This window comes from Dicentrarchus labrax, unplaced genomic scaffold (assembly GCF_905237075.1).
Source record: "Dicentrarchus labrax unplaced genomic scaffold, dlabrax2021, whole genome shotgun sequence".
Classification (NCBI taxonomy): domain Eukaryota; kingdom Metazoa; phylum Chordata; class Actinopteri; family Moronidae; genus Dicentrarchus; species Dicentrarchus labrax.
This window is the reverse complement of record NW_026136719.1, coordinates 10,112,341-10,139,132: the sequence shown is the minus strand read 5'-3', so window position 1 is coordinate 10,139,132 and position 26,792 is coordinate 10,112,341. Positions and strand designations below refer to the sequence as shown.

Sequence of the window (26,792 nt, the reverse complement as noted above, 5' to 3'; positions counted from 1 at the left end):
CTCTCTCTCTCTCTGTCTCTCTCTCTCTGTCTCTCTCTCTGTCTCTCTTTTGCTCTCTCTCTCACCTGTGTGGTTACACATATCATCCACTGGTTGCATGTCTTCTCATGTTATAACGTTAGTCTAAGTATCATCAATGTGTGTTTGTGGCTCTGCAGATAAATGCCCAAGATATCCACTATCAAGAGCAGCTTGGCCATGGAAACGGAGGCACAGTTTACAAGTAAGTGTTCGCTGGTCTCACATTGAGGCACCAACGCTGCAAGGCCACAGCACAATAACTGATAGTGACACTGTAGAGATGCCTCTTTACAGTGCAAATATTAAAGAAGAATGTCTCAATTAGTGGCCAGTTTTAGACTGATGTGTTATACGCTTCTTGACATTTCATATTTTCAATTTCAGTCAGGTTCAGTGGAAGACACTGCATTGTTAACCACCCTTCCTCCGTTCCTTCATCTGTCCATTTATCTCTCAGTGTTTGGTGTAACATTTATCAGCCAGGTCTGTGTCTTTACCTGCATTTATATATTCTGGTGTGAAGGTTTCAAACGTATACGATATCGATTTGTGGCTGTAAGGTATGACAGCAATTGACTTAATCTGTCTATGGTACAGCACATTACATGCCAGGACAGAAGAGCTCCATCCTCTCTGGCTAGACAAATGTGTTACTGCCCTGCTAACGTTATGACAAGGTTGGCATTGTGTTGCTCCTTCTGTCCTTCTTTTCCCCACCTTGTATTTCCTTCTTTCCATCAATCCTTAGCTATTGAGCTGTTTTATTGAGATTGAAGTATTGATCACTGCTCAGGCTAACCTTGACTTGACAGAGTGGTCTGCCTCACACAGTCCCCAGCAAACCCAGTAAATTTCCTATCCAGCAAATCCGTAACACTTCACACGTCTTTTTTTTTATTTTCACCCCTTTCTTTCCAACCACCTTTTACCTTTTTATGGCTTTAAAATAGTTTCATTAAGAGCCAATCTCTCATAGTTGTTGGAGAATAAGATTGCTGATAAGTTTGGCACTAGAAATGGTTACACTGCACTGGCGAAGGCCAATATTACAAGCCTGACAACTTCTCAGTCAATTTAGCACAGTAAGAAATCCATATGCTTTGGTGCTGAAATTTTTATGGTTGGAAGGAGAAAAAAAGAACCAATAAAGATAAAAAACAAACTGGTTGTTCATGCAATTTTGGTGTAGATTGTTTATTTCTTTTATATATATATATCGTTCATTTAGTTTGCAGAGGAGCCCAAACATACTTTTTGACAGCTTGAAGATTTAGTCCCTGAACGCTTCGTACTAATTCTTAGCAGGTTAATATGTAATGTGTTCACACTGTAAAAGTGATACAATTATACAAACAGTAAGTTTTAAGTATATTTATATTACAATATTTGAATGCACATTTTAATTTCAGTGTGCTATTAATTTTTTTTTTGACATAGCTGGAAAACAAGACTCAGTTCCAGCAAGTGTCTCACTGGCCCTGCATGCACAATACCAGGACCCTGGAACAAGTGACATAAATATAATGCAATCATTTTTCTTGTAATTGACTTTATTTTGTCGAAATAAGTTAGATTTGAAAATATTCTGTCTCTACAAGCTGTTATCCCCCCACTGCCTTTCTCTGGCCTCTTTGTGCTACTAAGCTCACTGAATGAGAGGCTTTTTCTGACCAGCCGCACCCGTTCTTCAGAGGCAGACCATTAAATGACAAAAATCACCCAAAAACGGCAACAACTGGCAATGGACACAGCCCGTCTCTGGAATTGGTATTCCATATGCTGCTGCTTGTTGTGTGTGTTGGGATATCCACAGGACATCCTCACCAAATGACACAATCATATCAGTTGACTCTTAATTGTGAGGAGCAGTGGTTCTACCCGATTTTGCCGGATTGTTGGGCTCTTCATTGCATCAGAAAGACTGAGGCCAGCTCATGCAAACTTCATATAAGAAAAATATAGGGTTGTGAAATGCTAACTTTAGAGAAATGACGCTGAGGAATCCAAAAATTATGAGATTATTATTTAGCTATTATCGGTTTCTCATAAGCTCATAGACTTGTTTACATTTTAAAACATTTTAGTGTCAAAATCTGAGCTGAATCAAAATTGAATGTCAAAGTCAGTCGTATCATTACAACATTATCAATATCGTATTGACTCGTAGACCATGTATCTACATATGTATTGAATATATGACAGCAATTGATACACTCCACTAACAACAGGACAGAGCACAGAAGTCTGTCTGGTTTGCTCCTTCATTCTTCCACAAATTTCCCTGCTGAGAGCATTTCTCCACCCTGCTGAGGGCAGCTAGGGGGATGGCTAAACAAACAAATGCTTTTTCAGAAAGGATCCTTGTAAGTCATTGTCAAAGCCTCTCATAAGTCCATACCCTACAACTGGGCTTTTACTTACAAAACTACCACAGCTGCATCTTTCCTGGCCTGCCAGTCCTACTCTGCTGAGTCAGCAGTAGCTGGGCAGCCTCTTCCTCTCCAAAAGGTTTGAACGTCTACTCTGACTCCAACATGACACTGGTGAGGCTGGTTCAATGATGAATAAAAAAGTCATTCTGAATAGAGCCCTCAACCAGGCATTACCGGCAAACCTTTATTGCCAAAGTCTTTCCAGCAGTATGACCTGCCATTAGATCTAGTTCAAGAACAGAACACATAGTAGTCGATCAAACAGCTACTCCATCAAGCCAAGTGTTTCATGAATTTAACTGCTAATAGACCATTGACTTGAGGTTTTACATTGGCATGCATACAACCCTTGACTATTCACTTCAGTTCAAGTCCTCACATACTACAGTTTAGATATGCCCAGGCTACACATCACTCTGCCTGACCTAATCACAGACACACACTGCACTTAGTGCAGGGCCCTGTTTGACCCCATGAAGAACTTCATCAATCCTTTGCCATGAAAAATGAATGCATATAATTTGTTAGTCTTTTTATATATTAAATAAATGTTCTAGAGCTAGAGGGAACTCAAAATTGTGAATTTGTTACCAAATTGGTGTTAATTGTGTTGGTGGCCTTGACATCAGCTCATAGAAATTTCCATCAGTAACTGTTAATTGCTTCCCTGCTTCTTTAATTTTAATTATTTTGTCACAGCCAGAAAAAGCTCAGAATATTTAATACTCTTCCTTTGTTGTCCCCCTGTATTCAGTTTGGCTGGATTTTTCACTTCCATTCAAATTATTACAATTTATATAAAGTCCTCCTCTCTTATTTGTAAATATCTCATTATAAGTGTTTTATGCCAGAAGTAGATTAACATATTTCAAGACAAAAACAATGATAAAGTAAGTACACCACAATTATCCAGTCTTCTCAAAAGCTTTTTAATGGTGGGATTTTCGTAAGGGCCTTGACAGGAAGCTGAGATTATCCTCTCAGCTGCATAAAGAGATGAAAACATGAAGTCTGGGTTGGAAGGATCACCTTAATCTACTGTCCATCTCAATCAACCCCAAACTTTGGGGTTTGTTTCTGTACAGGGACAAAAGAAAAGGGCATTACATTAGCATGGATTAGTCTGATTGTCCCCAATGTATTTAAATGTATTCATTACTTTACTACTATTAGTATGTGGTACCTGTGTTTACATTAGACTTCCTTTGAATAAAATAGTGAGATAAAAAAGAAAACTACTTTATACAACCATAGGCTGCCTCACAGGAATGTACCTTAAGAGGGACATTTACTCTATCAGTCAAACTACAGTTTATTACAACTTGCGTTATATTTTTGCAGTTCCGGCCAATGGTTCTTTTACACTGTACTCAACAGAGTAATGGCTAAGATCTTGGATCAAGGCAAACTGCAAACAGGTCCAACCGGACAGGAAACCCTGTCAGTCAGATGATCATACATGCGGGCTTGCATAGAAAACAATGAGTGCTTTTTACGCATCATGGTCGTTCGATGTCTGTTACTCTCATGGGCACATGCTGTATGTACTTTCATTTGGGTCAGGCTGTTTTTATACATTATTGTTCGGATTATAAAAACCTTTTTTAAAAACACATTCAAAATGTGTATTTTAATTATATTTGTCAGCTTTATTCTATCAAGCAGGAAATTAGCCATTTTTAAAAAATACTGTATGCATACGCACAGAGGGGGCCTGGACAGGTTTCTTGCTTGGTTAGAAACCAATTCTCTGTCCTCTTCAGCCTCTACCCTTTGGTCCAGCTTATATTAGGCTTATCACGTGTGAAAAGCACTACCACTCCCCACCTTTTAACCTCTTAGCCCATTTATGACCCAGAGCCATTTAGACTCAATTGGATGTTACCAACACCTCAGCTCTCCATAGCCACACGCTGACCTAGCCATCCATCAATGTCGGCCTTTGTTTTTTATTACACACTCTCTCAGAGGTCCATCTTGTCCACCAATCTAACTGACTCTATGGCTTATAAATACAATAACAAGGACACACAGGCTATTTTCGTGACTCATGGATCCAGCAGTGCAATTAAAACAAGCACATTTGCCTTGCTGTGGCAGTGGTGACATCTACTTAGACACCCACGGCTGTTCCTTTAGTCTCACAGCCCATTTTCTCCATTGATTTAGTTTTTTCACCTCATTGATTAGGCTGTATATTGAAGGGCCAAACCTCTTTGGTTAATTGCTGGCAACCTAGTATCTTGATGTCCGATATTTTCAGATTGTGTCTAGAACCAGTTGAATAGGTTTGCAGTTTACAGCTGGTGTCACACTGCCTGTCAAACACATCTTGAGTGAACTCTGATTGTTTTTTTTACATACCTGCCTGTTTTCACATTTGATTTTATTTTGGTAGATAAATAGAAAATACTTATTTGTGCACAAATGGTGCTAGAGATGAAGAATGTGGTGGCTGTTTGATACCTAACCGTGGTAAACCTCCTTTAGTGGTTCTGATGTAATGATTGCCAGTTGAGACAGCTCGCCGAATGTACAGGCAGGACCCCGAGTCAAGTCAAGAACAGTCGGTAAAGTTATCGATTCATGATGGAGCTTGAACCTTCATTACTAGCTCGTTGTTAGCCCCTGTTACTTACCAGGGGCCTCAGAGGAGTAATGTAAATAACCAGTATTTTTGCTGGTTATTTACATTGTCAGTTATTTTGGAGTTAAGTAAATGTTTGGTAAGTTAAGCCCTACAGTCTCTAGGCTGGCCAGTTAACGATGTGAAGACTGGGGTTTGGTGTTTCCTGTTGGCCTGCTCTCAAAAGTGATGTCTAAGTCCATCTATGAAATTAAGGAACATTGACTTGCTATAAAACAAACCTTTCAACTTTGATATTTGAGCTTCTCAGCCTTGCTGCTTCTGTGCTAGATACTTAGCAAGCCTCATTGTGTATGTTTGTGTGTACATGCATGTCTGTCAGTGAGTGTCACTGTTTAGGTTTTTGTCTGCCTTTGTCAGTTAGGAGACCCATTATAGCCGTATCAGGTGAGGGAGTCGGGGAGAGAGAAAGGCAGCCTGTCATCCATGTGGCAGTGTAAAGGTACCACGGTAGCCCTGATCCACGAGGCCAGTCTCTCTAACCTACAGCCCCAACTTCAGAGACATAGAGAGAGGCCCTATGAATACTGCATGATGGAGCTTTTATTACAGAGCGAGCTGGAGTGTAAATAAGATCCAGGCAATGGGGCACGTTTACTGGGGTCAGATCAGGGGGAAGTGGCGGGGGGGTGGCTATGTAACCTTGTCCCCATGTCTCCCGCTGTCACAAGCCTGTCACTGTAACTCATACAGGGATGCTCGGCCCTGAGGTGGTCAAGGACAGTCTGAGAATAAAGCTTTAACCAAGCAGTAGTCACACCAAATCTCCAGCCCTAAAACATTCCCTTAAAATACATTTGTTACAACTTTTGGGATTTCTTAACTCTTATATATCTAACTTAGACATACAGTTTGTTTATCATTTAATTATTAACATATAGGGCACATTACAACATAAAAATTAGGCCTGTTGTGCTTAAAGTTATATTATGGGGATATTGCGCTTCAATCTTATTTAAAGCATATTTAAGAAACCACCCTCTGAAAAACTACTGTAGGTGGCTTTAATGTCTGTTTACCTTTTATCTAAATCTGGCCAAAATTAATCGGAGACATCAGAAAAAGAAGAAAAACATTTAAAACAGCATTATCTTTCATAAACAAATGTGAGACTTGAGATGACCTATACAAAAGGTACATATACAAAAATGATATGCACACAAACAAGAAATTTGTGCACATGGTATCCCACGTACACAAAGCTGTGCTTCTCATGTGTTAAAAGTCGTGGTCAAATTCATCCATAGATGGGGTATGTCTTTCACTATGTCTAGACTTATAATTGAGAACTACAAGTTGAGCATGGTGAAGACTTTGTTTAATCCCATTTCAGGCTGTCTTACACGCGCACAACCTGCCCAGTCAGTATTTAACATGTCTACCCCTGCGATCTTGCCTCAATTAACATCTTCATCTTAATTAAGAGGCAGCAGTCATGCTTAACTGATATTGATTGTAGCTTAAAGGAAGACCGACACATCAACATGGAAACAAGGCCATCAGCCTTATGTGCGAGGAGTTCTGTTCCAGAAAAGTTGACAGATCAAACAAACTCACTTACAACACTAAGAAAAATAAGTACAGTCGATTCCCTTTCAATTGTATATGTCCGTTTTTTTTTTCTTTTTACAATCTCAAAAAAGTCTGTAGTTTTGTTTTTCACCTCCACAGTGATGAGACAATTATCAGTGATGTGTAAACTACAACTCACATACAACATGGCATGGCTGCACCTAGAGACCAGTGTTTATTCTGACTGTGGGTAAATACCTGACATGGCACTAATAGGTGTCATTAATTAAAGGCCTGGGCCAGTTTTGAGGTGTCTAGCTGAAGAGCAATGTGATACTCCAATCTAAGACACATTAATCACACCTTGCACCATACACATTCTCTCTGGAAGGCCTACTGACAGGTGAGTAGCCAGGTATCACATTTACTAAGCCTGCTTGCAAGCTAACCAGCCTGTGTGACGTACACTGCCCCCGCCTCATCCCCATCACCTGACAGCTGTTGGACAGTATTCGTCCTTGAGGATTGTATGTTGAGAAGTCTTGAGGTATTGTCACTGGTGCCGTAAACTAACCTTCAAGGGCTGTAACTAAAGCCGATGTTTGGCATTAAGGAGTTTGATAATTAAATCATTACGGGGCCGGTCTGTGACTGCTGCTTTACTTGCAACTCAAAACTCTGTCTGGAACAACTAGTGATAGGGCTGACTGGATCTGGTTTTGGGTGGTGACCTCTGACCTTTACCAGAAATTACAGAGGCATTTTGTTGTGCTCACTCTGCTATTGCTCTGAAACACAGAAGGTCTGTTTTTATTCCATGTGTCATTGATGTCCTTTCATTACCCATCATTGAACTTTTATCACTGTGTGTACTACATTATTAGTACATTACATTAAGAATTTGTGATCACTTTGATCAATATTAAAGGTCCAATGTGTAATATTTAGGAGAATCTATTGGCATTAATTGAAGATAATATTCATAGGTATGTTTTTATTTGTGTATAATCGCCTGAAAATAAGAATTGTTGTGTTTTTGCTACTTCAGAATGAGCTGTTTTTATCTACAGAGGGAGTGGGTCCTCTTCTACGTAGTCCGCCAACAAAACAGTTAGTTATGATATGTTATAATAATACGAACACACCGCTAGATGCCACCAAATCCTAAACACTGGTCCTCTAATGTATTAACCATATTGGAACAGTGACGTCTTAAAGGATGTAATGGAACTGTATAAAAACGCCAATCATAGGTTGCCATTAAATAAACTCAAGTAAAAGCTTTCTTCTTCTCTTTTGTCCCTCTAGAGCTTATCATCTTCTCGGCAAGCGGGTTTTAGCTGTCAAGGTGAGAACTCCTTCCGTGTTGTTGATAGTTTCCTTTAATAAGTGACCCTCGATCTAGTCAGGCCCATCAGAACAGAACGTGTTTATTCTTGTGTTTATTAAAAGCAGTACGTTTTTTCCCCCATGTTTGATTACAGGTCATTCCCCTGGATATCACAGTGGAATTACAGAAGCAGATCATGTCAGAATTAGAAATCCTCTACAAGGTTAGTGTTGACTGATTACATCTGTTCCTCTTTGCTAAAACAATTTCTCTTTTCTCAACTGAATGTTGACCCTACCAGATCTACATTGTGAATAAAGCATGACTCTTACTAACAAAGTGTCATTTGTCACCTCTTGTCTTACAATGTAAGCCAAGGATTAGTGATACGTGGACATGCGCACACACAACCTACACATGTAGTGTGTGTGGAATTAAAATTAAAGTTTCTTTTCAGACAAATAAAGTTGATTGATGCTGCTGAATCATGCTTTTGAGCACTATCACTTAAGCAGGAGTGATCATGAGAAACTTGCGTACAATTCAGGGCCACTACAACACTTTGGTACTCAAATTCCTGATCACATAATAATTTTTCTCTCAACTTCATTATGAAGATGATGTATAAACAAATTTTTCTGTACCACAGGTAAATATTTTGGCATGCTTTTTAATGATCACATTGTCTCTTCTCTTGTTTACAGTGTGATTCACCCTACATCATCACTTTCTTCAGTGCCTTTTTTGTAGAGAACAGGATATCCATATGCACAGAATTTATGGACGGTGAGTTTCTCTGTGGCTTGAGCCGGTAGATCATACATTTTTTTTTTCACAGATATTCACATGCTGTTTAGAAGAGACTTTAGGGAACTGTCCTCCCGTCTCTCTACTGCGTATCCATTTACACTTCTGTAGATCAAGAGAACGTCTTACCACTGTGAGATGCTGAGCATGCCTGTGTGCTAAAAGCTACAAGGGTGTGATAAATCTTGACTTAAGTGCATTTGTAGGCGTGTTTGTATGTGTGTGTGTCTCTTTGGTGTGAGATGGGGGACCGTCTATGTTTTTAGGTGTGTGGGTTTGTCCAAGTGTGTGTTAATCCAGTGATTCCCTGGTTTCACACATTTGCCATCTTGTCAGCAAAGTCTGTCTAACCTTTCAGCACTCTTTACTTCATGAATTGTTTCTTTGATCAGTCACTTCCAGGTGTACTTGATTATTGCAAACAAGAAATTACATTGTTGTGAAAATTGGACTGCATAATGAAAGATCAATGAATGTGTCAGGAAGTGGAATTATAAAAGAGTGAGTATATTCAATATGATTGTCTAGATGGTCTTGACTTTTTTAAATGTACATTGAATGTGTCCTCTGCATTTAAACCATATTAAATCTTTGTGCGGTGGACTGCTATACTCTTTGTAAAAGTCCATGTGTTGTTATTAAAAAATACATTTTGGGGTTGGGAGTTCTGCTATGACATTCAGGAGTGCTTATCTATGAAATGTATTTGAATATTTGTTTTGTGTGAATTTTCAAATTTTGTAGAAGGACCAACAGTTATTTCTTGGCAAGGGCAAATTTTGGCTGCAAACCATTGTGGGTTGTGAATTTGACTTTTTTGTTGTCCCAAACAAGGTGGAGAGCTAGAGATAAGAAACTGTACAACATTTGTGATTCTATATCACTGCCTGAATTAATAATTTGTCGTTTGCAGGTGGTTCTCTGGACGTGTACAAAAGAATTCCAGAGCACGTGCTGGGGAGGATCGCAGTGGCAGTAAGTTTTCATGAAATACTCCCCATTAGTAGTTTGATTACTGAGTAAAAAAGCATTTGAATTTAAAGGTGTGCGCTGGAGTTTTTAGAAACATTTAAATATGTAATCTATTAGAGTGTGATTGTCCATGTGTGGCTGGCAGTCACAGTGTGACCTGTTATTTGTTTGTCGGATATAGAACAGGTCCGAGGAGAAAAATCATTTTATTAATGAGAGAAAAGAAAAGAGAACCACAGGTGTGAATTTTTCAATTAGCTTCTATTTAGTGAAGTGACGGACCAAGTCAGTGTTGTTTTCCCCTTATCCTCCCCTCTTTCCCTTTCACCCTCCCTTTCTACTCTCAGTTAAAACTAGCATTTGATAGAAATGGCCTTGATGTTGATAAATACATGTCTCATTTCCACACTCATTATCCTTCCTCTGTTTCCACCTCTTTTCTGTCTCCCCCCTTTAACTTTGTCCGTAATCAAACAATGACAGCTATTTAGTCAGTGTTAATTCTAATTCACAGCTTTCCCTCCTTTCCACTGTCACAGTTGTTAATTCTCACAGAAGGAAAAGCACCCAAGAGGGTGTGAGTGAAGCTGCACACTGCAGTTGTTGCACTTACACCACCACCTTTTGAGGCAGCAGGACTTCAGAGAGCTTTTGTGCTTCCTTAATTTATCTCAGAGGCTGGCGTACATCAGAGATGGATGACAGGAGCCTAGAGGCTAGAACCAGCTCTCACATCCCATAAATGAAAAAATCATCTCAAAGCAGTGCTACACACTGGGAAATGAGTAATACTTAAACAAAAATATAATGATTAAATGGCTGTACAGAATGTACGTGTGTGGCTATGCAGATGTAATCTCTTGAGTGCTACCAACAGTGCATTTGCGATGGCTGTACAAAAGTGAAAAAAACACGCCTCTCCTCCTCACTTTACAAATATATTACTACTTCCAGTGTGTCTTTTACCCTTGTGTCTCCTCCCAGTCAGTTGTACACATAACACCTCCAAGGAGAGGTTGCCAGGAGCCGTCCTTACTACAAAGTCAATGAATTTCTTTCAATGTGAAGGAGAAACATCTCAATACTGATGGCCTCCCTAACTGCTTGCTTAACTCCTCACTCGACCCTTTAGAGAGAGACGAATCATCCTGTGAAGAAACATTTTCTTGGTTTCTCCTATCTACAGTTTTGTTATTTAGGTAACTACCCAAATCTTGTGACCATACCTGAGGACTGGAGCAAAGATTGACAAATTGAGAACTTTAATGTGTAATTCAGCTCTCCCCTTGACTTCACAGTCTGATACTAAGTCTCCACTAGTGCAGCTGATACACCTAAACTGCATTCAATTTTAGGATTATTTTCCCTGTGATTAAGATTCAGAGATAGTTGAATTTCTCTACTGAAGGCAAGTTCTCCCCCTCACCTGGGTTGAGTGAGTGTGCAGTGGAGTACCTGCCTGAAATAGAGGAATTCTTAGTAGAGATTATTAATATTAATTATCATCTCAAAATTGGAGGGCATCACATTCAGGAAGCCAAAAGCACAACATTATGCATAAATGGTAGAGAGATACACCCCTAAGACATGAACAGAAGTACAGACAAGTCATGCCACTATTGGAAGCCGTGCCCACAGTGTTTGAACCTTTATTGTCCGTCCTCTCATAGCACCATCTACAGAGGCAACAGTTTTAAGCCTTGTTCCAGATATAAAAAGCACATCAGAGTACCAAATTTCTGAGACGCCTCAATTGTCCGCTAGTCTGTTACAAAATAAAGTGGATAACTACCCCTGTGGTCCTCATTTATGAAACAGGCAGTGCCACTCCTGATTACCAATCCAAGGGCAACATGAATACAACAGTAGAGACGTGTGCACCTCAACAGTACAGCAGTATCCAAACCTTTGAGTATTTCAAGATGAATCCTTCCTACACGACTTGTCTCTAAGGGCCTTACAGACCACCTCAGTGAAGTGTGCCATGAAGTTGTGAGATCTAAACAGAGTCACTATTTATTTCCCCTACCTATAAGTACAGTTTGTGTAGTTTAACTGGAGGTAACCGCTTCACATTAGCCAAATTAAATATCCTAAACCTTGAATGATGTCAAAATTAATATAGTTTTTCTTTCATTGGTGTCTCTAGGTAGTGAAAGGCCTGACATATCTGTGGAGCCTGAAGATACTTCACAGAGGTGAGTAAGGTAGTGCATGGGCTCTGTGTTATTAAAAAAAGAGCAGAGTTGATAAAGACAAGCTACAGAGTGCTGATGTTGCAGTTGTATCAAGCAGTTTGTCTCCGCAGATGTCAAGCCTTCCAATATGCTGGTGAACACCCGGGGACAAGTCAAGCTCTGTGACTTTGGTGTCAGCACACAGGTACACTGATTTGTTTGTGTGAGGGTGAGAGAGAGAGAGTGAGAGAGAAAGGATGGAAGAGAGAAGAAGAAAAACAATTGTCTGTAGCCTCATCACCACAGTGTGTGTGTGTGTGTGTGTGTGTGTGTGTGTGTGTGTGTGTGTGTGTGTGTGTGTGTGTGTGTGTGTGTGTGTGTGTGTGTGTGTGTGTGTGTGTGTGTGTGTGTGTGCGCGTGTGCGTGTGCGTGTGCGTGTGTGCATATGGTCAGCCTGTCAATCACTGCATTCATTTTCAACTCAAAACATCAGCGCTATCCCAAGGGTCTTCCTCTCACATTAACTTTCCCCCCCACCTCCATTGTTCTGCAGCCTCACCAAAAAATCACTTGTTATAATTATGACCCACACACAACGGCAAAGCCTCATTGATATGTATTCAGTAGATGTGGGGAAAGCGTGGGTGGCGGACAATGGCCTAGTCATTTTGTGTGTGTGTGTGCGTGTGTATCAGTGTGTGTTTGTAATGTAATCATCAGGGACAGACCTTCAGCGTTCCCCAAAACATCAACCCTGAGGATTCTGCCTCTGTTTTCAACACGCACACACACACACACACACACACACACACACACACACACACACACACACACACACACACACACACACACACACACACACACACACACACACACACACACACATTCATTTTTAACCTCCACTTCCTTGGAAGCTCCAAGGTGAATTTTACACCCTGCATGTGTAACACTAGCAGCATTGACTTGTCCTCTGTTTTTTTAACTCTATTTTTCTGTTTATCTCTCTGTCACACATACGCACTCTCCCTCCCCCTCTCTCTGTAGGGCATGCCTCAAAAAAAAAAACAGCCATAAGGGAACAGACACTCATTATCACAGTCCTGTCATTGATGGCATGTGCCATTGTATCCACACACGCAGACTCACTAATGTATCCTTGTCTTACTCCTGCTCCCTTGTGTGAGGGTTGAGAGCAGCCCAAAATATCAACCTGGCATGTCAATTGATTTAGATAATATAAGTTCTGTCCAGCTAGTGTCTTTTTTTATTCATTAATGTAGGACAATGAAGTAATGACTCCTAAAGGGTTATTTATACGTGTTTAGGTACCTTCTTACGGTCTGTTGATAATAGTCTGAATTTATGTTGATATGCACCATAATTATTTGCTGTTTCACTCTTAATTTAATTTGCAGTTGGTGAATTCTATAGCCAAAACTTATGTGGGAACTAACGCATACATGGCGGTGAGTGATTCTTTGAAGTTCAGTCTCATGTCAAATCATTTTAAAAATGCACTATGAGTTAGCACAGGAGTAACTTTGTTTGTTTTTGCTGCACAGCCGGAAAGGATATCAGGGGAACAGTATGGAATCCATGCAGATGTGTGGAGTGTGGGAATCTCTTTCATGGAGGTACAACAATGTTTAAATGGCTTCATGACTTCATAACTATTTGTACACAGAGAGAAGTGTGAGACACTTATGGAGAAAAAGTGGTCCATTTCACTTTTTTGTAGGTATGCAATTGGGTATCATACACTTCAAATGGAATAGATTGCATTGTATGTCTTTAGACTGAGTGTTGCTCATCGTCTGAGAGATGCATATCTGTTTGTGTTTCCGTGTGTGTGCATCAGTATCTGTTTGTCTCACCCAATAGCGTTGATTGTGCTTGACTGACACCCTGCGTTTTCAAATAACATTTTAATTTCAGGATAACACTTCCCTGGTCTCTTGTCCTCCCACTGACGTTATTGATTCTCCATCTGTTTCTGTCCACGGCTCTCCCTCTGTAGTATAACAAATGATTTGGGATTCTGCCTCGCCTTTGTTTGTCAATAATGTTTAATATCATTACAGTTATAACGATAATGGATGAGTTCACAGGGAAGGAGCCGTGTCAAAATTATTGACATGATCTTTGTGAGATAAAGAGTTTTATAGCAGTGGACCCCCTGGCCCTGTTCTCTTTATTTCTAGCTGTGGATGTGTGCATTAAGTTAAATTAAATGGTTTGCTCCATCCCACTCAATTTGGATTGATCTTTAGCCTACTAGTTGGTCTATTTATGTTCAAGGAAAGACCGTGAGCATTTTGACGTTTTAATAACGTAAAGTTGCCAATAAGCTGCCCTTGACCAAGATGAAAAATGCCCACCCCAAGTGAATTGCCAAATGTCAGGGAGAGCTGTCACCCAGCCCCCCCCCCCCCCCACACACACACCAAAATAACACACATTACATAGAACTGTCCCACAATCGTGTCCTCCTTCTCTTTATCCCTCTATTTTGTTCTCCGCAGGGGGTAATCGTAGGGGGGTTATTAACTAATAGCTGATGTTGTTTGATGAGGAAGTGTTATCAGCAGGTGGGCACTAAGCTTACCTCAAAGACAGAAAGTCTCAAATTCTGCACGCTTCAGTAGCCTTAGCAGTATGTTCCCTTCTGCGTCTACACTTGAACTCCATGCCATGAAGACACTTGGAATTGAAAAGCATGTATACATGGGTGGATGCATTGTGATGAGTGGATTCCAGCAGCCATACAAGAAATTCTACATTTGTGTCAGAAGTGTAACTCAACCTTGAGGTCCCTTTAAGGCCATCGTTTCTTGTGTTGCTATCATGGACTGCATTATATTGTCAGTGATATATAATCTACACACTCCTGCAGTATCTGTTAGGGAGGTGGGTGAAATATAAGACACAGCCTACAATATGAATTTACTTACAGGACCAGCAGTGTGTATGATTTAGTGGCATCTAGCGGTGAAGATGCAGATTGCAACCAACTGAATAACACTTGCCTTCCAAGCATGTATTAGAAATTATAGTGGCCACAAATCTAATGAAAAGGCCCTATCTAGAGCCAGTGTTTGGTTTGTCTCTTCTGGGCTGCTGTAGAAACATGGCTGTAAAGGATCTCTCTGTAGATAAAAACAGATCATTCTAATGAAAACTCAACAGTTATTTATTTGATATTTTCATGTGATTATACACTATTTAAAACCCACCTATCAATATTATATTATATTTGTGGCAATAGATCCTTTACCTTTATCTTACACACTGGACTGTTTGATTTGATTGCATTAGTTTGAATGGGTGCTCACAAATATTGCCTCAACCTTTTTAGAGTATATTTAATAATTTCAAATGTCTCAAGAAGAATCTAACATCTTATTGTTATTAAAATTGTATTATTACTTTGTTTTCTACACAGTTGGCGCTAGGCATGTTCCCCTATCCACAGGTACGTTTTTTGCACTTTTTACATTTATTTGTATTTTTTTAGTCAATCTCCACCTAAAAATATCCACATTAGTAGATTTGTTTAAACTGGTTTTGGCTGTTATAATTCCTGTTGCAAGTATCAGTGTCCTCAATGGTTAAACTGCAGTATTTGTGCTGCAAGTTGCAATTTTTTTTCAAATCAGGAACGTTAATAAGTTTCATATAGTTTGTTTTATGTACATTTAGTACCTTTTAAACATTTTCCTCAGTGAAGCATTTATATAATGGGGTTTTCTAATGATTTAAAACTTTTTATACATTTTAGTCTTGAGGCACTAATCATGATTCAAGTCCCTGAAAGATGTCTGTTAACCTCAAAATAATAATATATCCACATTCTGTGATCTATTTTACTTTCTAGATTAGTTGTTCAGTGCTGATATATACCTTTAAATGTCTAAATCTACTGTTTGGGTTCATTTTTTTCCCTCCATTAGACTTAGAAGTTTAAATCCTGCTCAAATGTAATTGCCGACCACAGAAGTGACTTCCCAATCTCATCAAGTCTTAATTAGCCCTTTTAAGATGGGTTTATCTCACTAATCCCTAGCAGAACAATCTAAATCTGGTTACCTCAGGTTACCTCCTGGCCGCACGCCTTCACCAAATGTAAAGGAGCAGATTTGATCTAATGGCGACTACAACTACTGTCAGCCATGGACACAAGGAAAAGAGAAAAGGAAAAACATCTTGAAAGTGTTTTAGCACATTTGACCGTTTTTTCGTGTAATTTTTCCTGCGGGTGTAATGTATGCAACACTTGGACTGCTCTGTCAGTTAAATTAAACTTCATTGTGGTTGATTAAAGAGGCAGAGTGTGATGTAACCACACCACTGTCTGCCCAGGGATTGCCTAAGTGACTGCTTCCTTTCAGTATGGCAACCATCCTTGGTGGGAAACGGAACCAATTTACTAAACGTTTGAGTTGGATGTCATATGAGACTTTTAAAATCTCAACAACTGTGCATTAAAATGAACTGAGATTTATTTTAGGCCATAGGGATTGCGGATGTTAATGTAAGTTACCTCTTTTTGAAAATGTTATCCTGTTAACAGTATCTATTATGTACTGAGATAAATCCACGTGTTTTTGCAAGAATTAATTCATCACCTAGTTGCGTATTTCAACGGTAAACAGCCATCTGTTACCGTCATGAAACAGCGATTCCCTTACTAGATCATAAGCCATGATGAAAAATATATGTAGAGGTGTGTTTAAGGTTATGTAAATGTCACTCAATGATCAATCCGTGTGTCTACTTGTGTGGAGTGTTTATGACTACAGCTTAGGGTGTGTCTGCTTTTACAGTGCTGTTCCTTTATTTAATGCTTCTTTTATCATGTTAATTGCTAGTTTATTTTTGCAAAGTAGTTTTTACTACCTTCAGTGATATAAATGGGATAGACGAAATATTAGAGACACCTCTCAGTTTATAGTTTGGGCTCTCCACTGTCACGCAGTGTTCTTCAGCTCAGTGTTAATTTTCCCCTAACTCCATATGGTACTGCAGACAGTTCACCTGCAGGCTGTAGCAGAGCGGTGTGGCGAGAGCGCTCGGATCCAGCTCGTCAGGCGCAGCCAGCCAAAGTCCTCGGGCCTAAGCTGTCATTTTTGCAGACGCTGGCACAGCTGTCTGTGCAAAACCCCCTGCTACATTTCACAGAGAACATTTTAGTACAGGCTGAGGGAGAAGTTGGAGAAGATGAAAGCGCGGGAGTGATTGGAAGAGAATCAGTGGAATTTGAGTTTCCACTGTAGGACTAGTGGAAGATACGGAAGTTATTAAAGTTGAATCTGGTTTTGAGGCTTTTGTGATTTGCAGCATTGTGTGGGGTCTTTAGTTCACCCCTTACATGTGCTCTTGCCAATTGCTTTCATTGGTGGATGTTTACTGTAGTTGATGCATTATCTCTCATTCAGTGTATTGTGTGAGTATCTATACACAAGCAGTGGAATCATCACCTCATGTTTGTCATGATTAGAGATGGTCTCTTTAATTCCACTTCACCACATGTCGGGATTCATTTGCGTCCTTTGTCAGGAGTTAATGGAGTTTTTGCACGGCTCGCTCTGAAAGTCTTTGAAGACACCAGACCCGATGTGATGTGTATACAGCCGCCAGCGCTATTGCTTCTGATTGATTTGTTGTCTTTTTGTTTGCTCTTTGGTTGTTTTTGTTTCTCTTTGTCATATTTTCTTAAATTTGAATGAATTTCTGGATGAAATATCATGTCAGTTTTTTGTGTGTATTTTTCAAGAGCTTCCATTACACATCACTGCATCCATCAAAAACAGCTTAGACGCTTTCCATTTGTTACTTTGTTTTTTCCTCTCAAATGAAAGGAAATAATATTGCACTACTATGCACCGTGTGTGTGTTGTAAACAATGATCGCTGTAATTTTTTCAGCACCCTATGTCCTCCAAACTCTTTTATACATTTGCTCGGTCACATGTCCTCCATTAATAAATCTGTTATAATTTGATTTCCATGTAGTGAACTTCCCTTTTAGGCTTTAGATTACTTTACAGATAAAAAATCTTATAGCCCCTTCCCTCTCAATCATAAGTACATAAAGCTTCACTCTGTCAGTCAAAATTTGTTACCATGCTAATTATCACTCACACATTTTTGAATAATGCACAATGTCAGCATAACCTTGTATTTTCCTTCTCTGTGCAGCTGATGAATGATTCATGGATTTGGGTTATTCTATCACTAATCAAACAGTTGATGAAAATCTAAATTTACTGCTTTATAAATCTAAGCTGGGCACTATTGAAGCTTTTGGTTATGAAAGGATGTCAGTTTGGAGGAGATAAGAGAAGAGCTGAGGTACGATCTCAGGGTAACACATCTGAGGCTAACGGAGTGACTTAGTAGTTGTTGTTGACCTAACAATAAAGAGAAAGAACAGAGAAGAAGACCACTCACCCTTTCCCCCTTCTTATAGTGAGATCCCTATGGTGCCAGAGAGGCACTGCCCTTGCACATAACCAACATGTACTTGTAAACCTTTGGTGAAATTGATGGTTTTGATCAAAAAGGGAGTTTTCTGATTGCTTATCCTTGAAGAAATATCTTTGATATGCTGAAGGAGGAAACAGCCATCTGCTCTTTAAGAAGTGTTTATTGAGTTGCTCTCGAAAGAAACAAAAATTGTTTGATTTCTTAAAAATTGAATTTGTGACTTCTTATTTTCACGCAGAGATATTTTCAAATAATAAATCAAGTTTGATGTGGCTCACAAATTGTCACAAAGCCACTTGAGTGGCTTGTAACAGGGCACTGTAGCTCAAAGGAACAAGAAGCTGATTGTTCTAAACAACTACAATTGTTATTTAGTGATACACTCAGTCCTACATAGACTTCATACAGTGAATGACATAGGTCCCTTCCCACCTTCTGCAGCAAACAGAACACCCTGGCTTGTCAAAAATCAACATGTTTGTACTTCTTAAATGAGATATCAGATGAAAATTTGAAGATATGTATTATTGGAAAGTACTTTTTAAGTGTAAATGCCATATTAAACAATGTTTACCCTCGAGACGAACGTGCAGATAATGATATGTCTACCAGATAATCAGCCCACAGTGATGAGAGACTCTGTTAAGAGGGAAAGATAGGGAGGGATTATTAAACCTCTCTTTTTGATATGTGGTCAAGTTACCTAGTACAAGAAGAATAAGTGCTCAATTATGCTTGAATAAGTTAGTCTCCCACTATCCAATTTCAACCCCTGGAGCAGCACGCAATTTTGTCCTAGTAATTATTTCTGAACAAATTAGTTTTCCATAGTTGCCTTTAATGTGTCTGAATCAGGCAAAACTGGATATAGAGGCAGTTTAGGAGTCTCTTGGCATTTGCAGAGTGTGAAAACCTGTATTTAATTGAGTGAATCAATAAGTGCTCTAATGCACTGTCAAAAGACCTGGAGAAATTAGCAATTTATTTACCAAACATTATTAGACATTTAGCTGAGCCTAGGTTTCAGGCCTTACATCATTTAGTCTATATGATAAAGTAAAAACTTTTGTTTTTGTAAGGAATTAAAGCGGATTGTCCTGATAAATTCAGTCCTGCGGGTTTTAAATAGGAAGCCTAAATGTTTTCTGTTGTTTTGTCGACATCATCAAAATTAAAAGTTCCTGTTCTTGCTCATATTTTTTAAGGACTCAGACCTTTCATATCTTTTGATTGTGACCATTTAAATTATACTTAGTAAGTCATATATTGAATTTATTTGTCTATATTTTGTTTCTCTAATAAGTCCAACGCTAGTTGTTTGGAGGTATTTTAATCTTCAAACATCCACTTTCAAATAACTTTTTTCTGTTTTGCCATGTCCAAACAATGGTACCTGTAACCCTGTTGGCATCACATACGAAGGTAGCTTGCCATGTCCCGTTCATTGATCGTGTTGCACCTGTGAAATCGACACATTGAGCATTCTCATTGCAAATCTTGCTCATAATGTTAGTAACAGTTATTCTACATCCCAGCACATTTGGATAACCTGGAGGGCAGGAATAAAGTACTACTCTGGAAATTAGCATTAGTGGATTTTTTACCCCCATTATCCACAAATGAGAGCAAGACCATTAACATTTGTGTGTTTTCATTTTGTAAATGGTGTTAACGCATACTCACAAATTGCCAACAGGAAAGCAATAATTTTCTCCTAGTGATCATAATGTGTCCAAGTGCATCATTTTGATTATGACACGCTAATTACATATTGCCTCATTCCTTCTCCTCTGTCTTGCCCTACAGATTCAGAAAAACCAAGGATCTTTAATGGTAAGTTTTATTGCATTAGAATAGGAGGAAAGAAAATAGAGGTCTCCCACACTATAGTCTGTTACTCTTGGTTGGCTCTCTCATTTGAACAAACACTCAAATTGCATTTTCGCAATGAAATATTAGATCATGGTTAAACTGCTGGTATTACATTAGGTGCCATTATAGAATAATAAAAACATTCAGGAGCTGAAGGATGGCTTTGTCTGAGCTCACTGCATTTGATTAATCTAAGTAGATACTTTATTTTTTTTTATCACACTATTGATTTTCCTTATTGCCAAGATATTCCAATGTAGGCTAACATGTTTTTTTCATCTCTCTGTCTCTCCTCTTCCAGCCTCTCCAGTTACTGCAATGCATCGTTGATGAGGTGAGTCGCCGTCTTATGTGCTTTTGCATCTAAAGTCAGTCCTAATGGCCCGGAAAGCTTATATTTTGTTTCCTAATGAAGCAAACCACTCAGGCGGCTTTGCTCCCCACTCACTCAACCCTTCACCCTATGCAACTGCCTCAGGCAATACACATATGCACACGCACATTACTGTAGAGGTTGGACCTGTCATGAGTGACACAAACACATAGCAGCATAGCTCTGAATTCTGTATGCTGCAGAGCCAAACACCAAAGCAGACAAAAATTTGTTTAACCAAGACTGTTCTCTTGACTGCACTGGGTGTTTGTTTCCATATCAAAATGCATAACACTCACAAACACACAACTGAAAACCAAAGTGAGGGCTTAGCAATCTAATATGTAACATCATGTATACATAATAATTTCATAAGATGTTATTTTACATATCTACCCCCTCTCTAAACACAGGTGTCCTTTATTTTAGTTTTTTTTTTTGTTTAAAAGTTGACCTCCCCTACATATTTTATTCGATTGCCTCCACTTTCCAATGATTTCACAGCTCCACGCTCGTAACTGATTTAACAGTTAATAACCTGAAAACAACACATCTCCTTATAAAAAAATAGACAGAGCAGTGGCACATTACAGTCTATGATGTCTCTTTACGTTTACCTAGGTTACATCTAACATCTGCTGAAATACTCTTTTTCTACTTTTTGATGTACGGACACTATAATTGTGTCTGTGTACATGAATGTGTAAGCTCCCACTACCTACATTTTCATCAGCAAAGGCAACCTTTCCCTCCTCTCTCTTTTCTTCCTCCTTGTCAGTTCTTTGCTGACCTACACTAATGGCAAAAATGTCACAAGACCTCTCGAGCCTAAACCAGCCCCTCAAACCCCATCACCAGCCATATCACACATTAAACATACAGTGTCACTTGTCCTTAGCTGCCTATGGATTGGGCGTAATTAATAATTAAATGCTTTTGGTTGTAATGGATTGACCCAGGCTGAACTGTTCATTAGTCAGCTAGACGGAGGCATCAGTCAAACTATTTTTCCTGTGCCTTTTCCTGTTCCTCCCCTTGAAGCGAGAGAAAATTCTCAGTTGTCCCTAGTGAGCCTTACTGTCCCAGCTAATGTAGTGCTTTGGAGGAAGAGACAAGAGGATAAGCACTCTTTGGAAAGATGAAGTTGCTCAGAGAGAATGTAAAGGTTGAGGACTGCACTACAGTGAGGAAGTATTCACACTTCAATGTGCAGTAGAATACCCAGAGAAGAGCTCTTAATGTTCCTGTGTTGTTGCCAGTTCAGGACCTAGTACACCGCAATCCCTTGCCTTGCTCTTATCATTTTGAGGCTACTTAAAGGATACAATTACCAAACTAGTCCTTATCTGTTAGATGTTAATGTCTGCCAGATTTCTGAAGAAGGCTTTTAACAGTGCCATTATATTCATTGTAAAAGCTCTCTGTCCACGGGCTGTGTTCCCACCTGCCTTCAGCACACAGTAGTGCACTTACTTCTCAAGAAACGTAGCCTTGACCCTCTGGATTTTACACATTTTGGACCCATTTTTATCAAATGTTTTAGAGAAAATTGTTTACTTAAAGGTCCATGGAGTCTGCCATGTTGAACAGACACGTTTCTACAGTAGTCCAGAAGAGACTAAACCAAACACTTGCTCCAGATAGGGGCGTTCGCATTTCCAAAATATTATTTACTTTTATCAATAATCATTATATCTTTCTATTTCAATCAGGTCAATCAATTTCATGTCATAGCACCAAAACTGCCCTCATTAAAGTACCAAACAATCTTTTACTTAAAGCTAATGCTGAAGATTGTTAGATTTTGCTCATGATTCAGTTCTATTGGATAACCTTGAAAAGTATGTTGGCATCAATGATACAGCTTTAGACTGGTTAAAATTTTATTTATCAAACAGAACTTTTTTGTAGTGGTTGGTGATGCTTCCGTTTGACCTGTGGTGTTCCCCAAGGCAACCATCCTTGGCTTGGCTCTTTGTTGTTCTGTGTATACATGCTGCCACTAGGATATAGACATAAACCCAAAATTCAGTACCATTGTTATGTGGATGACACGCAAATTAAAAGACATTTTATTTTATTTTCGTATTATTTTTATTATATTTTTTTATATTCTATTTGCCATATTGCAGTCCTGAAATGTTTTAATTCTGGTTCAACCCTCTAAAGCACTTTGTAATTTTGTTTTCAAAGGTGCTGCATAAAAAAATATATTGTTATTATAGTACATTTGGAGGCATCATGGAGCCATATGAGTTGCCTTTTTATTTGTCCTTCATAAAAATACCTGTATTAATGGACTAGTGCTGATCCCATGGAGTAGTTAATTTAATGCTAAGGTATTTTTAATTGGGCTAGACACACCTGACTTCAACATCATGGCGGGTGTGATAAATTATACCTGAATCACTGACATTTAGTAAATATTGCGCATTGGTACATACTGTAGATGTGATCCAGATACTTTTTATTTTCTTTGGTTGTGATGCTTTGATATTGTGTATGACTTATCCGCTGGAGAGTTGAAAGTTGCTGTAATGGCTGAATGAGTAATAGGCTCCTGTGAGTGGATCATTAATATTATTGTAGCTAGAGGTATGTTTATGGTGGTGGGTGGAGTGTGACAGTCTGCCTCTCTTTTTCCTTTCTTTTTCTATCACACACAAACACACAGTGAGGCATGGCTGGGAAAGGCTCAAATACAGATACAGTCTCATGAGGCTTAAAATAAAGACCAAATAAATGTGGAGAGGATCATTAAGTTAAGGTAGACAGATTAACAGACTCGCAAAGGATTTGCAGATTCAGTCGGCATTTCAACAGAGGTTTTTTTGTTAAAATTTACATTTTATGAATCCAAAAGGAATATCTCATTCTAGAAACAGTGTCCCCATTTAACACAAGCTGTCCACATTTTTCATAATGGCCCCTTTCTTTGGTAGAAAGTAGTTGGAGTTAAAATAATTGAATATTGAGATACATTGTTGGCTTAACAAATGCAGTATTTAATAGATGCTTATGTAGAAATTGCTTTCATGCAAGGCCAGCCCACAAAGCAAACAACAAAACCTGGACTCCTAAATTTTTGAGTCAGCTTTGATAATCTTTTGTTCATTTAGATGAGTATTTGGAGAAAACCAAAGGACACCATAACCCTGCAATATAAGATCATATTATAGGATCAGATATAAACTACACTTATCCCCCCCCATTCTAGTAAGAGTTAAGTTATAATGAGGCCAAAGAAATAACCTATCCACCATTTAAGTGAATAGAAACTGCTTCTTTTTAAATATTAGTTGGTATGAATGTATGACAGAGAAAAATACTCTCCTTATTCATCACAGGTTGTGAACAAGAAGTTCTCTGTAGTTGTTCCTACCATCTGTCTGCTGTCCACCCTCATTAATGTGCCTCTCTCTCCTCTATTTGTTGAATAGCAAGTGGCTTCACTAATAAAGAACTCCCACTTTATTTTCAAGCCTGTAATTACTGATCTAATTTTGCCTAATAATTGCTTCATGGCAATGACATGTATATTTACTCGTACCCTTCTACCCTCGTAGTGTGTGTTCTGTCTCATAGTGGAGCGCGTTGACAACCAGAGGAATAATTCACGCAGACTAGCCACTTTCATCAGCCTGCTTGTCTTTTGTGCCATCGCCTGCTGCCACATCAAAGCTGCAGCGGTGTTCCTCTCAGCTGGAGACATGAATACATGCATAAATGTGTGTGTTTGTGTTTGTGTCTGCAAAAAGGTGCATGTGCATGCAAATATGTGGGGAAAGTGCAGAGAGAGATTTTGTATCAGATTTAGCCTACACAACACATAAATTAGTTGTGTCGTCAACACTTTACACAAACCGTGAGTCCAATTGATCCTGTTTTTCTCTGTGTGTGTGTGTGTGTGTGTGTGTGTGTGTGTGTGTGTGTGTGTGTGTGTGTGTGTGTGTGTGTGTGTGTGTGTGTGTGTGTGTGTGTGTGTGTGTACACCATAGTACAGTGGTTGCAAATTATTTGGTACTCTCCCCCTAAACGGAGTGTACGTTCAAGCTTGTGGTGTGCATTGCTCAAGGGCATTTGTTTGTGCATGCCTGTGTGTATATGTGCATGTGCTATGATATATTGCTCATCCAAGCGGCGGCAGCACTGTGAAGTGCAGTGAGATTAGAAGGGAACCCATTCCTTTGTTAATTTAAATGGGTTCATGCATCATGCTTTGCAGGAGCCTGCCGATCAGAGCACTAAGGAATGGCGAACACTGCCCAGAGGTGTTTTTAATGGCACAGCAGGGTTCAGATGTAAAGAGGTTTAATTCCCTGCATTTGAATAAACGCCTGGTTGTGAACCCAGATTTTGTGGTTCTTCTGCACATCTTTTGTTGTGTATTTTTGTTAATATCTTTGTTCATATCATCGGATCTTACTGCTGTGCATGTTTTAAGTCTTTTAGGATTTGCACCTAGTATTTATTTAATGGTCAACTTGATATTTTCTGATAGTATCTCTTGTATCTGAGGTAAAAATTGCTGTCTTGTGCACATGCTGGTGTGTTGGGATGCAGTACCTTGAATTTCAGTGTCACATATAGAGAACTGGGTATTTTAAAAATCCAGAATTGCTGTTGTTTTGTGTAATTCCAGTTTTCTCATTTGTATGGGCTGAGCTTATGTATTCTGACATTTACATATACTATATATTTGAATTCTATATTTTAAAACGTACAAAAAGTATTTGTATAAATTGTACCACCGTATACTATATATACAAAATACTTTGAATTAATGTGTAACTTCAACCCTGTCTATCTATCATTGGAACCTGCCTATTGTTTTGTTTTATTTTTTTTTCTTAAAATTAATTAGAAACTAATTTTCAAGACTAAAAAAAGAGAAAAATCCTGGTGCTTTTCATACAGAATTTCATGCTTAGCTCTCTTCTACAGTTTAATGTCATTGAGACAAAGAAAGAGAATACACATATTAATTTGACACAGCAATTGCTATGCAATGGTAAATACAGTTTTCTCCAAGGATATAGATGGTGAAATAAGCGTAAATATTAAGAGCTTTTCATCGTGACAGCCAAAGGTAGGGAAAGAAGCAGTGAGAGGAGGGAAATGGATGGAGTAATGAGGTGAGGGGCAGTAATAGAGGGTGAGTCTGGCCCAGCTGTTCTACATGACACGGTTCATAGAACCTCCATTGACAACATGTAGCAAGCCTGGCGCACGCACACACAAACACACACACACACACACACACAGACACACACACACACACCCCTTACTATTGTTCATTTTGGCAGCAATTTCCAGATTTCATCCTGGGCCTGAGATCAGATTTCCATGTGAGTTTTAGTCACATTTCGTCAACTTTATCCCTCATATTTTAAGTAAATTTTGTTTGAACAGTGTTGTTCTAGCTTAAAGGATCATAATGTAAGATTTATCTTGTGTGATTGAAAATGCTGCTTTTTCAAAGTGCTGGTCTGCCGCAAAATTAATTAATTATTGAAAGTAAAGTAGCCAATTCAGTCATTAAACATTAGTTGATAGTAAATTTGTTAGAGGAAAACTAAGAAGAAAATTATTCTCTTTACATGAAATATAAACAGTCTGTCAGTTAGGACAGTATTTCAGGAACATAGTTAAAAAACTGCTATCAAAGGCTATTCTTTGCCTGAATAAAATAGTTAAAATTTGACTGCACAAAGCTTTCTCTCACACCATCCCTCAGCGTAAGAGAGTGAAAAACCACATTGTCGGAAAAAGGAACAGTAATCAAGAAAAGTCTCCACCATTCAGAAATGTAGGCTTCATTTGAATGGCTTAACATAGCTTGTAATGCCTTTAATTACCCCAGTTTCTGTGTCCAGGTGCACCTTCTGGTATCTCCTGAGATTTGTAGTATTTGTAGTTTAAAGCCTTTGTCTCCCAACACCATGACTTTTTTTTTTCTCCATGGCATTACACTGTAAGTAAAGTGAATCCAAACATCCACCTTTTTCCTACCAAGTCTTGTTGTTGCATCAGGCATTTTATCTACCGTCCTCTCACGATGGTGAAATTCTCCACAACTGTTCACACTGCAGGTGCCACAGGGAAAATTAGTCCAGTGATAAGCAGGAAGAAAAAATTATGCACTTGTGTCGAGGATGTTTAAA

General features: G+C 38.9%; 1 protein-coding gene across 1 annotated transcript in view; it reads left to right on the top strand.

Moving 5' to 3' along the window:
* Positions 1-26,792, top strand: part of map2k5 (mitogen-activated protein kinase kinase 5) — a 54,662-nt gene that overhangs the window by 9,921 nt on the left and 17,949 nt on the right. Inside the window, exons 8-19 of the mRNA XM_051379650.1 lie at positions 159-223; positions 7,921-7,960; positions 8,097-8,165; positions 8,647-8,728; positions 9,663-9,724; positions 11,871-11,919; positions 12,030-12,103; positions 13,314-13,364; positions 13,461-13,532; positions 15,341-15,370; positions 20,190-20,216; positions 20,557-20,589. Of these exons, the coding sequence (XP_051235610.1) occupies positions 159-223; positions 7,921-7,960; positions 8,097-8,165; positions 8,647-8,728; positions 9,663-9,724; positions 11,871-11,919; positions 12,030-12,103; positions 13,314-13,364; positions 13,461-13,532; positions 15,341-15,370; positions 20,190-20,216; positions 20,557-20,589 (654 nt within the window). The remainder of the gene's footprint in view (positions 1-158; positions 224-7,920; positions 7,961-8,096; positions 8,166-8,646; positions 8,729-9,662; positions 9,725-11,870; positions 11,920-12,029; positions 12,104-13,313; positions 13,365-13,460; positions 13,533-15,340; positions 15,371-20,189; positions 20,217-20,556; positions 20,590-26,792) is intronic.